General features: G+C 35.8%; 1 protein-coding gene across 1 annotated transcript; it reads left to right on the top strand.

Moving 5' to 3' along the window:
• Positions 1 to 2,769: 2,769 nt before the first annotated feature.
• Positions 2,770 to 6,448, top strand: LOC104112534 (uncharacterized). The gene is made up of 4 exons (XM_009622479.4): positions 2,770 to 3,276; positions 4,704 to 4,853; positions 5,035 to 5,349; positions 5,750 to 6,448. The coding sequence occupies exons 1-4, from the start codon at positions 2,821 to 2,823 to the stop codon at positions 6,155 to 6,157; spliced, it is 1,329 nt and encodes a 442-aa protein (XP_009620774.1). The 5' UTR covers positions 2,770 to 2,820; the 3' UTR covers positions 6,158 to 6,448.
• Positions 6,449 to 15,165: the final 8,717 nt, after the last annotated feature.

Genomic DNA, 15,165 nt, shown 5'->3' on the forward strand with positions numbered 1-15,165 from the left:
CTGAATCCAAATTGGATTGCATGCTTCAGAGCAAAACTGAGAAGCAACCTGGAAATTAGAACACTCTCGCAAAAATCAACTTAATTAGATTAAATGAATTGCTTGTGGCTTTATTAAGATGTTATCATTCACATTACTACTAACTGTTGTCGCCGCCACTACCTACCATTATCACCTACCACCATGCACCATCCACCACCACCGTACTCAACTACCACCACCAACCACCATCCTCAACCATAACTGTCACGACTACCATTATCGACTACTATCACACGCCACCCTACCATTATTGATTGCCACCATCCACCGCCCTCATCATTATCGATTAACACTACCACCATCATCCTTAACCACAACCACCCACCCACCCATCTCAATTCCACCACCAACCACCCCCACCACCATCATCAACCATAGCCGACACTTTCCACTAGTACAAACTACTACCACTCACCACCACATTCCTCAATCGAAACTATCACTACCAATCACCACTAGCTACTACCCAGAATCACCACCAACTATCGCCTCCGGTCGACATCCACTAGCACCACTTGTTGGCCACCACCATCACTTACTATCATATTATTTTAAAAATATATTTTATTAATAAAATATTAAAGTAATTAGTACTTTATTTATTTTTTCTATTTACTAATTTTTAAATAAATATAAATCTTATATATCCAGATGTTGAGAAAATAAATAATCTTAATTATTTAGTATTCAAATATTAATATACATCTTAATATATAGATGTGTATTCAGATTAAGACATTTTAATCTTAATACACATTTTAATATTAAGATGTGAATTTAGATTTAGACATCTTAATCGTTAAACAAAAATAAGGACTGCTCCCCCATATCTGCGTAGCTGTTCTGCCTATAAAACGAGAAAAGAGCAAATCTTGTCAGTTACAATTATTTGGGGCGTAATTGATAGCCGTGGTTAATGAGGATCCCGGTATCCTTGGAGTCTGTTGGTTCATGGTGGACACTCGCGTCCCTTGAAATGTTGGTTCCGGATCTTCCTTGGTCTGATTTGCGCTATGCAACTTCAGGGGTAACTATCCAGATCTACAAAAAAAACTCTACAGATCTTTAATCTTTGATGAAAGTAACCGTGATTGAAGTGACGCCGACTAAAAAAAAATCATACCATGTATCGTTCTCTTTGCTAGCCACGCATCACATACGTATTTTATTAATACATATAGTCTCCTTACTTTTCGGGAAGTGAAAAAAGTTGCAAAGCACCCCATTGTGAAATTGATGCACTTTCATTTACTGCTCAAGGCATATGGCACATTCCGATTGGAGTTGATGTCATAAGAAACCTTCATTTTCTTTATTCATGACTTAATCTTCTAATTTTCTCAACTCCGTCAGATTTCACCAGTCTCAATCTTCTTTCAAACCCTTGTTTTTTTTTTTAGAATCTCTCCAATTTAATCTTCTGTTTCAATTTCCTGCCATGGTTATCAGAACTGCAACCTTCAAGTGGCTGAAACCTCTACCTTTCCTAGTCCTGATGCCATTGAGATGCATTTTCCGGCTATCATCGATGACGTTGATGAAGTTGAAGAAGAAGAAGTACTATTGACAAGAAAGCTTCACGAACCTTCTATTTCGTAGATAATGTAAAGAAACTGAATCCAAATTGGATTGCATGCTTCAGAACAAAACTGAGAAGCAACCTGGAAATTAGAACACTCTGGCAAAAATCAACTTAATTAGATTAAATGAATTGCTTGTGGCTTTATTATAGCAATTTAATTTATTTAACATATTAATTGAATTTTAGGTTAAATAATTTCCCTTTCCTACCCTTGATGTATAATACAGTTATACACAGTAATAAGTAGCGGTGTCAATGAATATTTAAAAATCGACAAAACTAATAGAACCATACCGCACTGAACCGATTTTAGATTTTTTTAAATAAAATCGTAGGTTTTTATATAAATATATAACCGTATCGATAATTAGGGTAGATTTTCTTATTTCATGAAAATAAATCAAATAAATACTGAATCGTACCGAAAAAATTTACATAGAAAAAAATATTTATATATTAAGTGTAAAAATAACAAAGCATTAAATTTTTCCTTGAGCCTTGGAATTATGAAAACGGTTACTAACCAACAAGTAATTTAACTCAAAATCCTAATTCCCAAATCTATTATACTACTCCTATTGAAACTAAATTATTTCCAGCATATTCACTAGCAAGACACAACGTATTCTAGCGATTATGACTAACAAACTACCTACAATGTATTGAATATGTTTCCTTTTCGTATGATTTAAATTTATATTTTCGAATATTTAATCTTCTATAGACTTTAATCTTGAGCCACAACTTGCTTAATATCTTTCCACTCGTGTGATTTATATTTTTTTTTGTCTTTGCTTAGTTTCCTTTACGCTGCTATATAATAGTTGATGGATCTATACTCTAGTCATCTTTCATCTTTTCTTAATCATTACCCTTTAAATAGTAAAAATATCTAAAAAGTTTTGCTAAGTAGTATAAAAGTACGTATGTTATTACATTGTGTTTCTACTACTGACTTTTAAATAATATTTAAAAAAATACCAAAACTTAATCGAACCGATACTAAAGAAAAATCAACATGATTGGTATAATTTATAAAAGTCTAATTTTAATTATAAATAATTAAATATCTAAAAAAATTAGTATGATACAAATTTTATAAAATAATGACCGAATTTGTTTTTAAGTACATATACTAGGGTTTATACTTATAAGCTTGTCGCACATTCCTCTCATTCCAGTTTCCCTAAAGAACCATGGCTAAAGAAAAGAAGAAGAAGCTAGAGCACCAAAACCCTAGCAAACCCGCCGATGAAGAAGCAGAACAAGAAGGCAAAAATGATACACAATACTCCCGACATCAAGAAATTGACAAAGTAAAATCCGATAAGAAGAAGAAAAAGAAAGAGAAGCAGCTTGCCGTGACAATTGAAACCATTGCTGAAAACCCTAATAAAACATCTCCGATTGTTGGTTACTTCTCGTCAGGTTATGACCCGTTAAGGAACAACAACAACAGCGCTCAGTTATATAGGAATGTGAAAAGGAACAACCGGTTACAGCTTGTGGTCAGCCCCAATGGGGCGCAGGTGGATTTTGTAGGGACCAATTATTCCGGTGAGGCAACGTCCGCTCAGTTATGCACTTACTCGCTTGGGGTGCTGGATAAGGAAACCCAAACTCTTAAGATTGTACCTATTGCTGCTAATAAGGTACTTTTTTTATTCCTACAAGGTTGTTTTTTTAGTTTGATTGGTGAGTAAAAAAAAGGTATTTTTTATGATAATGTCGGGCCAACTCCCGCGCACTATTCACCAAATACCTGAAGGCTTAGGTAGATGTTAAGAAATCATCATAATGTTTTTTGATTTTTGCCTCCGCTGGGAATTGAACCGGGGGCCTCATGGTTCTCCTCTCACTTCATTGACCAATTTGCCACACCCTTAGGTGCAAAATAAAGGTATTTTATCACTAGGAATTATCCCTGTTTTAGCAGACAAGGTCAATTTGCTTTTTCTTGGCTATTGTCTTTGATTGATGAGTAAGAAAAAGCTATTTTGTTAAGAGGAATTATCCCCATTGGAGCAAACAAATTGAATTTGATTCAGAAAGTTTTTGTTGTATGATAAGTGAGTAAAATGTAGGATTTAATATTCTCCATTGCAGCAAACAAGGTAAATGGTTCTGACGGATATATTGTGTGATTGGTGAGTAAAAGGAAGGTGTTCTGCTTCTTTGGCTGTGATTGGGCAGAGTAGTTTTTGCTAATTGGCTCCTTCTGATCTTATGTAGATGCTCAATCAGAGATGGAAATATGGTTTAACAGATGGTGTGGATATGTTAGATTAACACAGTAATTAGCATAGTCCTGCTGAGATATTATTAGATTAACACAGTATTTAAGTAATTAACAGATGGTGTGAATATGTTAGGGTATGCCTGGTTGTACTCTTGTAGTTGGTCAAAATCGGATGCCACTCTAACTTTGATTGGGCGGAACATTTATCGTAGTTGATCTGTATCATTCTTATAGTTTTGGTTGAATGAAAAGGAAAAAGGGTGAAATTCGTTCGATTCATTGTTAACATGAGATATACTTATCTCCCTCCCGCCAAGATAGGAATTATAAACGAGAAATCTATTCTTTGTTCTCCAAGATTTTTGTTCAGGAGACAAGTAGAATCTCTAAACTCCATGATTTGATGAAATATCTTAAAATTATGTTGAATTAGTTGGTGTATGTACATGTATCAATTAAGTGAATTTTGTTATGGTAGAATCAAGTTGATAACAGAAAAAAGCAATTCGACTCATGTAATCATTAAACAGAGAGTTCTTGCTTTGCTTAACGTAGTGCTATGTGCTTCCCTGTGTGCTAATCTGTTTTGTTAAGGCTTCTTACGAAGGAAGTTTAAGTGTGTTTACCATTTTGAAATGCTTAGAAATTAGAATGGTTATTCTACTTTAATAAATGCGGTTTGTTGTCTAACCAATAGTTGTTATATTATCTAGGCTATCACACATCTTTGGTGATCTTGTAAATCCTGATCTTAAGTAACGATATGCAGGCGATGAGTGCAATAGTTGTTTTATTATCGATATCTTATTCTCCTTTATATTTGCTGGCTTATGATTGCAGATAATTAGGTTGGAACCTAGAGTTAGAGGGTCGGATGTACCGGAAAATGAAGATCCAGATACGGTCAAGCAAGAACTCACTGCAGAAGAGAGGAATGACAAAATGAGAGAATTAACTCAAATGTACTCATCAAAGAAATCTATAAGACAGGTTTGTTCCTCCCATTTTCCCTACGAATTATGACAGGCACGGGGAACATTGTGGAATTTTTTTTTCTTTGCATGAAACAAGGAAATTTTATGTTTAATGACAGATAATCGTGAAAAAATTCTCTACTTTTTTTTTTGTTGAGTATTTCCATCTTTATATAGTTATTATGTTTGCTTTCCAGGCTAGGAAGCTTGATTCCCTACGTCAACAAGAAGATACTGGAAATCAAGAGGAATTTGACAGGAATATAGCCGGGGCAATAAACAAAGAGGCTCTTGAAGTAGCCATTACCACAGATAATGCTCGAAATATACCACCACATGATCTGGCAGCCACGGTGCCACAGTTGGCATATCCACTGAACAGGATTATTCTCGAAGGAGAGTGGGATTATCTTTTGGATGTTTTGAAGCTCACAGAAGCTGGAGCAGAAATGAAACCTGATCTTTACCCAAGCTTTGTTTGCAACAGATCCTACAAATTGGAACATATACAGGTAAACAAACGATTGAAATTTCATATTGTGAATGAGTCATGAGTTACATGATTTATGTTTCTTTTTTTAACTAAAGAGTGATTTTCTGCTAGTTTGAGGGCACAGAGCGCAAGTTGATTGCTCACTTGCTTTCTTGCACTATAGTTATTTTGGTGCTGCTTTTTCCTACCTTCTAATATTCAATGTTAGCACCAATTCGGGGCTATCCTCGCTCTGATCCTTAAAAGTTGAATTTAAAGCAGTAAGCAGAACTGATGTGGTCTTGTTTACACTATAGTTGAGTTTGATGTGCATATGTTGATCATTATTATTTTTTCCTTGTATTAGCAGTAGTCATATTAGACCTAGCAGTTTCATATTTTCCTTTTCCAGTGTGACCAAACTCAATTCTTTATTGTAGAATGAAGAGGAGAAGAGAAGGCTGGCAGGCATATTATCATACATTACGCATCTTGTTAAGTTCAAGGATAAACATTCTATGGATGGTGTATCATCTGCAAAGCATCACAAGATTCCTGGCATGTTGTTCCAGAAGTTCTCTTCAATGTTTGCTGTTCCAGATTCAAAAAGGCTTCCGGAAGAAAAAAAAAGTCTTCTTATCAACTACGTGTTGGTGCTTACTCTCTTCGTTGATGATTTTCGTAGCGATTTATCTGATATAGCCAAAGATTTGAGAATGAATATTGGAACATTGCGGCCTCACTATGAGTACTTAGGTTGCAAGCTTGTTCGTGAGAAACATGTATTATTGGCTACACTTCCCGTTCCACTGAAATTTCAAACTGTGAGGAGGAAGCGAAGAAGGTAGATTCTCTTTTACATAGTTATGGGAGTAAAGGAGAAGAGCCAATTCAGCAGGCGGTGCGAACGAGGAGGTGATTTTGAACTTACCTATATTATAACAGGAACGCCTTAGATATTTGAGATCTGATGAAGTACAATGTGTTACTTCATTACAAACCTCAGATATCTTCCATGTTGTCGTATTTGTTTGCCATCTATTTTGAATTCCTATTTATTGAAAGTTTTTATTTGACTTTCTAATAGGAAGAGTTGTAATGAATGGTGCATGGATATCATACATCACATTTGATTTGCAGTTGTCAAGTTATGCAAATACAGTAGCTAGCCTTGTTAAGGTTATGTTGCTTTAGCCGGTTTGTTAAGAAAGGTTTTCGAGTTTTTTAAAAACTAAAAGAAAAATCCTACTGAAATGACTTGTTTGTGTTGCTGAAAAAGGTTTTACATGTAAATCCAGTAAGTGTCTCCTACTTGCCAAATGCCAACTGAGACGTATCAGTGTACATATTCTTCTGTGGTTATAAATTAAGGCAATTCCTTCCGACAGGCGATGCTATGTTCATGTCCTTCTATAATTTGTCAACTGGGGAAAACAAAACTGGGAATTGTTAAAAATATAAATTCTAGGTTTTCTGTCATAGTATAATTGCACTACCATATATCAACTGTGCCACTTAAAATAACTCGGTTAATGTGAAAACTATTACCCTCTTGGTACTATTTGGATTATTTTAAGTTCTTCCAGCAGCCCTTGGGCTCAACTATGGCCTCTACTAAGTGTTAAATGAAGTGCTTATAGAGTAGTCTAGGGGCGACAAAATGGTTAAAAGAACACAGTTAATCACCTATATTATCCACTAAAAAATGGGTTGGATAATGAACTTTTTAAAAATGGGTCAAATATGGATAAGAACCATATTATCCATTTAGAAAATGGATAACCAATGGGTAACCAATGGATAACTAATGAGTTTAACTTTTATATTTGTAAAAAACCTCAATTGGGGGTTCATAAGTTTGAGAAATTAGGAATTCTCCCAAAAGTGTTCATATTCAAGAAGTCATGGATAATATGGTTATCCGTCGGTTAACCCGTTTTTTATCCGTGTTAAATATGGGTCGGGTCAGATAATTTATCCGCTTTTTCATTACCCGTTTTGAACCCGAACTATATCCAATCCGACCCACCCGTTTGGCACTCCTATAGAGTACCATGAATGCACAAATTTCAGGTTGAAATTTCATGCTTTACATAATGTACCATATACTACATCCGTTTATGAGCTATGTTTCCCAATCATCAACATCCGAACCGAATGAAGGGATAAAACAACAAACAATAATAACAACTGCATTTCAATCCCAAATAAGTTGGGCCGCCTATATGAATACACATGGTTCATGCCCTCTCCATTTTCAATGAAAGAAAAAATGGAACTTTTCAACAAATTGTTGCTGAAATTGAAAACCAAATAGTTATGAACAATTCAAACCTAAATTCAGATAACCTAAAAAGTAAGGGAAACATAATCACAGACACAATAGAGTTTTGGTATGCAGTATTAGTGTAAATGGCATGGGGAAGAGAGAATCTGTATTTTCGTGCAAATTGTAATCTTTTGAAAATTGAGATTCGAAATGGCGCGCCTTTAGTAATGAAACTGAATTTATTGTTATAAGCTAAGGTTCTTGACTGCTGGCTTCTTTAAGTTATAAATAAACGTATGATTTCTGAATATTGAATTTTAAGTCAATTGCATATGTAATACCGAAAGTTTTCTAGTATGGATTGGATATACATTATGTACTGAAACCTACATGGGACATGCATGAACAATATATTCCGGAAAAATAGTTCATGTTGGTGTTGCTGTCATCGTTTCTATACCTGGAGAAGAAATTTTAATCTTGTCATATTTAATTTGCATTTGTGGAGTTGGACTTAGAATTTAATTTATTTTATTTATGTTCTCAAAATTTAAATTGTCTACTCATTAACTACAAGGATGCGGAGATGAGCAGCAGGAAACAGGAAATGAAATGGTCCTCATAATGCAGAATCTGATTAAGCCTCATTAAGGTTTGCAGAATAAGGATAATCTGGCCATAACTTTATCTCATGATAACTAATCCGTTATTAGTTATTCCACCTAGGAGATGGTATAATTTAATTCTAGTTTGTGGTATAATTTTATATTTCAAACCAAATATGGAATAAATTTGATCCCCAATTCTATACCACCTTATCCCACTTTATCCGATATTTGATAATCGTTGGTATGCAAACTAAATTATTTCGAGATTATAATCCCTGACTAATTTATTCCACGCAGGAAGTAGGATATAATAATTCTAGATTTGATAAGATAAGATGAGATAAGGTGAGATATCCAAGATTAAGTATGAAATTAAATTTATACTATATTTGGTTGGCGGTATCAATTTATCCTCGTTAACCAAATATAATAGTATAAATTGAATTTCACATTTTCTTATCACACCTCATCTCGCGTACCAAAGATATCGGAAAAATTGGTAACGGATAGTCAACTTTACGTTGACATGTTCCATCAATTCTGAAAAACAAATGAACAGGAGAGAACTAGGATGACTACTTATAAACTAATGATGACCTCACGAGATCGCGGTAATTGCTTGGATTACTATATTCGTTAATTTGGTTAATTGATTTTGTGGTCAATTACAAATTTTATTTCGTTCTATATTAAATATTCCTAAAGATCTTTATTTTACATATAAGAAATCTGAAAATAAAACATAAAAATATTTGTATGATCATTTTTATTCAAATTGTAAATGGTTATATTGAACCATTTTCCCCTAAGACGTAAATGGTTATATTAAAGTGTAACAATCAGTAATATGACTCGCTTTGTATAACATACCCTTTTGTGCGCTTTACCTGCATACAATTATTCCAGGTATGTCTGCAAAAGCATAAGTTTACATATTTTTTTACAAGTTTGATTGCAATTATTCTAGATACATATACATACATTTAAACTCACGTATTCAAGGGTATTACATAGTGATTAATAAAATTAGTGTAAATCTTAAAGATTAGGAGTCAAACAAAAAAATACTAGTATGTGATTTTCTTTCATCTTAAAGTTACCCGTGTTGAATATTGGGTAATGGTTGCTCATAAATATAAAGGAAGTTACTGCAGAAAAGTTATGATACAAAAGGAAAAATTACTTCTACACTACATGGAACGTGTAAAATAAAGAGGTTGAAATCAATTTTTGCAAAAACTACTATTACAACTCTTTTGTAAAAAGAAAAGGAACTTCTATACTTCATATAAGGTTGTTCAACAGGACGGAACGAATTTACCGAGATAAGACAGGACGGGACATGACGAAATTTTATCGGGACGAAAAGGGACCAGGCCTTATTCGGGACGGGATAAACAGGACCATCCGGTAGGCCCGTCCCGTCCCACTAAGAAACGGGATGGGACGGGACATGGGCCCTAAGTAGGCTTTTGTTTTTAAAAAAAATAATCTAAATTTAAATATTTAAGCACTAAAGTTAGCAACAGATATTTTATTTTTATAGATAGCAACTGTTAATTTTTTAAAGTTGGCAATGAGTAATTTTTTAAAGTTCGCAACGGCTAAATATTTTTACCTTTTAAATGAACTTAAAACTTAATAAATTATAAAGAAACTAAGTAAAGAATTATAAAATATTAAAACAAAAGACTTGTAGCGAAATATTTTAGTAATTATAATAAACTTGTAATTTATTTAATATAATCTCAAGCTATAAAGTAATTAAGTAAGACAATTCATAAAATAAAAAATCAAGGCTAAAACCTTTTATTTTATTTTATAGAAATTTCAAATTTTACACACAAATACAAGTATTTTGAAGAGCACCTAATCTACACAGCCACCTTTTATGAAGGATTCTGTATGAAATAAGCCTCTTAGTAGCTAATTACAAATTATCATACTAATATATGTAAGCTCCTATATAGTTTTGTTTTAACTTAACTATAATATATGTGGGACATTCTTGTGGAATTGGCAATGTCGCTTGATGTTCCATGAGTTCCATGTCGTCATCGCTCCCAATTCAAAGTATCTCATTGTATTCTTCTTCTTCCTAGTGTTTAAGTTTTCAAAAACAAGATTTCTTCTTTCTGAATTAATCCAATCTTTGAATAAGACGGAAATCTCTATGCTGTCCTCCGTTAATGAATGTCTATGATCTCCGATTTGAAATCTTGCAGCGTTAAAAGCACTCTCCGATGCTACTGATGATGTTTGAATAGCCAGTATATCTCGCGCTATTATTGAAAGTGTTGGAAATGCCTTGTCACGCCCCCTCCACCATGCTAAAAATTATTTGTTGCCTTCTTCGTATCCAATCCTTGATTAAGATAAGAATCAAGTTTATCATCAATAGTGAAATCAAGTCCTATTAAATCCTTCATACCTTTCCACACGTTTTCTACTCTTGCCTTAAAAGTAGTAGAAGCATTTACACCATCTGAAGTTACATAAACATATATGCTAACTTGGCAATCTTCGAGAGTTAGTTTTTCATTTTCTTTAGTTTTTAAATTCTCATAAATTTTACGAACAAATCTCTTTTAATTTTAAAGACGGGTTAAGTATAGTTGCACTTAAATAAACTTGAAAAATAGAAAAAAATAATTTTTAAATTTTGAAATTATTTCATTAATGGTTGTGAATAGTCTTTATATTTTTACACTTAGCAAATACAACAAAAATTTCACAAATACCATAATATTTGTGTGACAGTAAGATAATATAATATATCAGAAAATTATTTTGTAGCATAATAAAAAAATTCAAAAAGTTTAGTAAGTTTACAGATGTCATTCTAATTAGATTCAACAATTTGATCAACAGGGTTAGCATTACGCATATTAAATACTATTTGTATAGGCAACGATACACATAAGCAAATATAAGCATTTAATAAGTAGAATTTCACCTAGTGCAAACATCTTTTGAGCTTTTATCAATAAATCTTCGTGCTTTTTATTCAAGTGCCTGGTTAACCCCCTCACCCCCTCCCCGGTCCCACCTGATTTTCCACCCGTACCATGTGCAAATTGTGCATTACATTTTATACAGGTAGCAACTAAAGTGACTTTATCTAATTCAAAAAAATTCCATACAAGTGATGTTCTTATAGGTTCAACCTTAGCCTTACCCCTTACAGGAGGTAAGGGAAAAGTAAAGCTCCAGACCGAGATTGACTCTGAGTTGGAGCTTGTGTTGCTGGACTAGTGGGTGATTCATCTAATTCTTCTTCCTTATTTTCTTCTTCCCTATTATAATTAATATCATTGCCAAATTATCTTTGTAAAGTTTCATGATTTAGTGGACCTCCCAGATTAATATCATAAAATATGAGGGGTTGGGTAAAGGAAGTTTCATCAACATGAGTCATTTCTTCTATATGTTGTTTAACTCTAGGAAGAGGATTAGGGGTACTACTAGCATCTTTACTACTTTTTCTAAATGGATTGAGCTTGCCAAATACTTTGCTAGGAGTAATAATTTAAATACGAAAACTAAATACGAAAGTAAACACAAAAATAAAACACGAAAATAAAACACATAAAGTAAACATTAAAATGATACGCAAAATTTAAATATAAAAAATAAGAAATGAAATGAGTGCACCGTGATTAAATATTAAAATTTGAATAAATTGCCCAAAAAAATACTCCAAATAGTTGACGAATTAATTTGAAGCTTGAAACTTGCTCCAAAAATTTACCCAAATACTTAAAACGTAGTTGATTATGAGAAAATTGAGAGAAGAATATAGATAGAATGTAAGAAATTAGAGAAAGAATGATAGATTATTGTGGAAAAAAATGAAGAAGGATGGGGGTATTTATAGTTAAAAATAGAGCCAAAGTATAATTTAATAAACATAGGGATTAAATTAAAAGTTTGGGGGGGTAGGGGGTGTTTGGGGGAGGGGCCATTTTGGCCGTTTATAGTCGTTGCCAACGACTATTTTTGAAAAATCAACCATTGGCCAACGACTCTTTGGTTTTAAAAAAAAGTTTCACGGACTGTTGGGCCGAGACCGGGCCCTTATCGGGCTGGCCCACCAGGGCAAAATGGGTGGCCTGTCCCATCCCTTATCCCTTTTAGCCCATATCTCACCCTCCCCCCCTAATTTTTATGGGTCGGGTCGTGCCGTCCCGTTGGACAACCTTAGCTTCATAAGATAGAGAATATAATGTTTCCTTCTTTTTCCTTTGAAGTGAGAATTTTTCTCTTTCTCTTTCAGAAATCACACATGAGAAAAGTCATTTAGCCTGTGAAATTTTACTTTGTTTCAAGAGATACGTTCCTCTACGGAGTTGGCTTGACCTTGTCTTCATCCTTCGTCAGATCACTTCGACCTTGCCTTCATCCTTTGTTGAGAACACATTGATGACGCGTGGCAACCTTTCGAAGGCTCTCTTAATGTTGACTCGACCCATATATAATTAGGATAATTTTTAGCCCATACAATTAGTCCCTCCGCTTGTTGAGGTCATCTTCGTGGGCGAGTTCAATGAGCGGATAATAGCGTTCATGGTCTTCTTTGTGGTCGAGCTCGCTGAACAGATAATAACGTCCGTGATAGTTGTGACGAGCATACGGCGTTGCTCTTTGCGGACCACATGTTTCAAACCCCTGAATTTCCCCGGTGGTTTTTTGGAGCCATTTGGTCCAAGATAAGAAGTGGCATCATGACGTCATGCGTCATAATGATGCCGATTCCCGACACATTGCGTCGATTCAAGCGTGACCTTTGATTGGCTCTGCTGTTTCGATTCTAGTGCCAATTATGATGAACCGTTTTGATTTTGGTGCCTTAAACTCTATAAATAGGGATTATTTCTTCATTATTCAAACTTTACTTCCTTTCATACCATCCCTGCTCTCATAAGCTTCGTTCCTTCTTTTGAATCATCTTTGCCGCCTGAGACTTAAACATTCTTTCATACTCTCATCTTCCTTCATAACCATGTCTAACATTTCTTCTAATGTTAATGAAGGGAGTCATGCCATCCCTCTAGTTGTTGTGTTCCCTGCTCACGGAGAGGACGCCGTCTCCATTGCAGAAGATGAAACTCTTCTTTCAATGGAGGATATCATCCCCCGCAACCCTGAGGTTAGGTTCGATTTTCAACGGTCGCCCGACACGACACTTGAAAAATTTCTATCGATGATGGTGTCTAAGTACTTGGCTGAATGTAGAGCCAAGTTTGTCCTTCCAATCACGTTGAATTGATCCCCGCTAGTGAGGACAAAGTGTATGTTCACCGTCCCGAGTATTGTGCTCTTTTTGCCTACCCATTTACCATTGATTACTCATTCCCCCTTCTCCCTATGGTGGAGAAATTTTGCCGCCATTACGGCATTTGCCCCTCTCAGCTCGCCCCTTATGTTTATAAGGTCATCAAAATGCTATCAACATTTGCTGAGCTTGCTGGAGTCAAGGTCACCATACGACACTTGGTGCATCTGTTTGCACCCAGCTTCTATAGAGGGACGATATTGAACCTACGACATCGTGGGGGCAAATGTTTGATGGTAAAGATGGACGACAAGGGTAGTCAAAAATTTAGGCTCGACTACTTCTATGTCAAGACAGAGGCCGTTGTGGCTAATGTCGATGGTTTCCCCGAGGCTTGGAACCATACACGTAAATGTTCAGTTTTTTCTTTTGTTTTTACCTTTTGATGCATTTTGTTCATTTTAAACTGGTTGAATGATTCTTCTCCCCCTGCAACCAATAGTCGTGCTCCTCCCCTGCAATACGTATTGCTGATTGGGTCAAGCAGGTTCTCCCTCACATCGTGGGGATTCGCGACTGGACGAGCTTTTTTTAGAAGTTCAGACCGGCTCTCCCCTCGACGGGTAATTTTTCTCTCCAGGCAATGATTGTATTTTGTGTTGGCTTATGCCGTTGTAAACCCCTATGCTTTGTCTTTTTCAGGTTCATTCAGAGGGACTTCAAGAAGGAATAGGGCACTCGTGCCCACGTTTAGGAGGAGAAGGGCCACTATGACTTCCGCCTCCTCCCCCATCTCGGTTGTCGTGCCTTCTGCCTTCGCCCTGTCTCAGCTGTTGTGCCCGCTCCTCAAGCGTTCTCATTCATCGATGAAGATGATGAAGTCCCCTTCTGTGGTAGGGATCTAAGGTTCCGCAAAAGGAAGGTTGTGGATGTGTAAGGGGGAGTTTCCTTAGCCGTTGATTTAGTGGAGGGTGATTTCACTCTTCGGGAGATGGCGCCGATACATATCGGAGATAATGTTGGGGCAATGGAAAGGATGTCGTCACTGAGGGTGATGAGTCAGGTTCCGACATGGACCTTAAATATCTTAGGATGATCGATGAAGGATTCACCTAGATCGAGGTGTGGATGGATGGAGGCTCAAGGACTATCACGATCTCAATGTATCGTGACTTGCTAAGAAATGCCGAGGAGGTGGTCCCCGCTCTGGTCCTCTCTGCTCCGATGCCGAGGGTGTGACCCTCAAGGAGATAAATGATAGTACCCTATCAAAGAACATTGTTGGTCTTGCTCTTAGGGTAAGTATAACTGTTGTTCGTTTTTTTCCCTTTGTCTTAACTTGTTTCTCGGTTTTGACTCTTGCCTTATTTTGGATATGCAGACGGTTATTCTGGAGATTGAGAGCGTTCGAAGGGAGAAGAGACAAAATGAAATCTATGTGAAGTTGAAGGGTAAGTACAAAGAGTACCGTGGAAAGTACTGGGACCTTTGGAGGTGGTTTCGCGAGAGGGGCGAAGAAGAGCTGAAGAAGAAGGATGAGGAACTGATGGTGGTCGTGGAGAGGCTTAGCATCCTCAAGGGAGCTCTTAAGAGGACAGAGAAGGAGATCGAGCTGAGTGAAGGCGTTGAAGCCCAGTGCAGTGACCTCCACAATCAAGTGGACCAACTATAAGGCTAGTTGGATAGGTGTCAGTCTCAAGTGGA

The sequence above is a fragment of the Nicotiana tomentosiformis genome, chromosome 6, assembly GCF_000390325.3.
Source record: "Nicotiana tomentosiformis chromosome 6, ASM39032v3, whole genome shotgun sequence".
In the NCBI taxonomy this organism is placed as follows: Eukaryota; Viridiplantae; Streptophyta; class Magnoliopsida; order Solanales; family Solanaceae; genus Nicotiana; species Nicotiana tomentosiformis.

Bases quoted from the DNA above. Each gene is read 5' to 3' on its own strand.
- LOC104112534 (XM_009622479.4), top strand. From the start codon at position 2,821: ATGGCTAAAGAAAAGAAGAAGAAGCTAGAGCACCAAAACCCTAGCAAA. The intron at 3,277-4,703 runs GTACTTTTTTTA...TTATGATTGCAG, and splicing joins TACCTATTGCTGCTAATAAG to ATAATTAGGTTGGAACCTAG. The intron at 5,350-5,749 runs GTAAACAAACGA...TCTTTATTGTAG, and splicing joins ACAAATTGGAACATATACAG to AATGAAGAGGAGAAGAGAAG.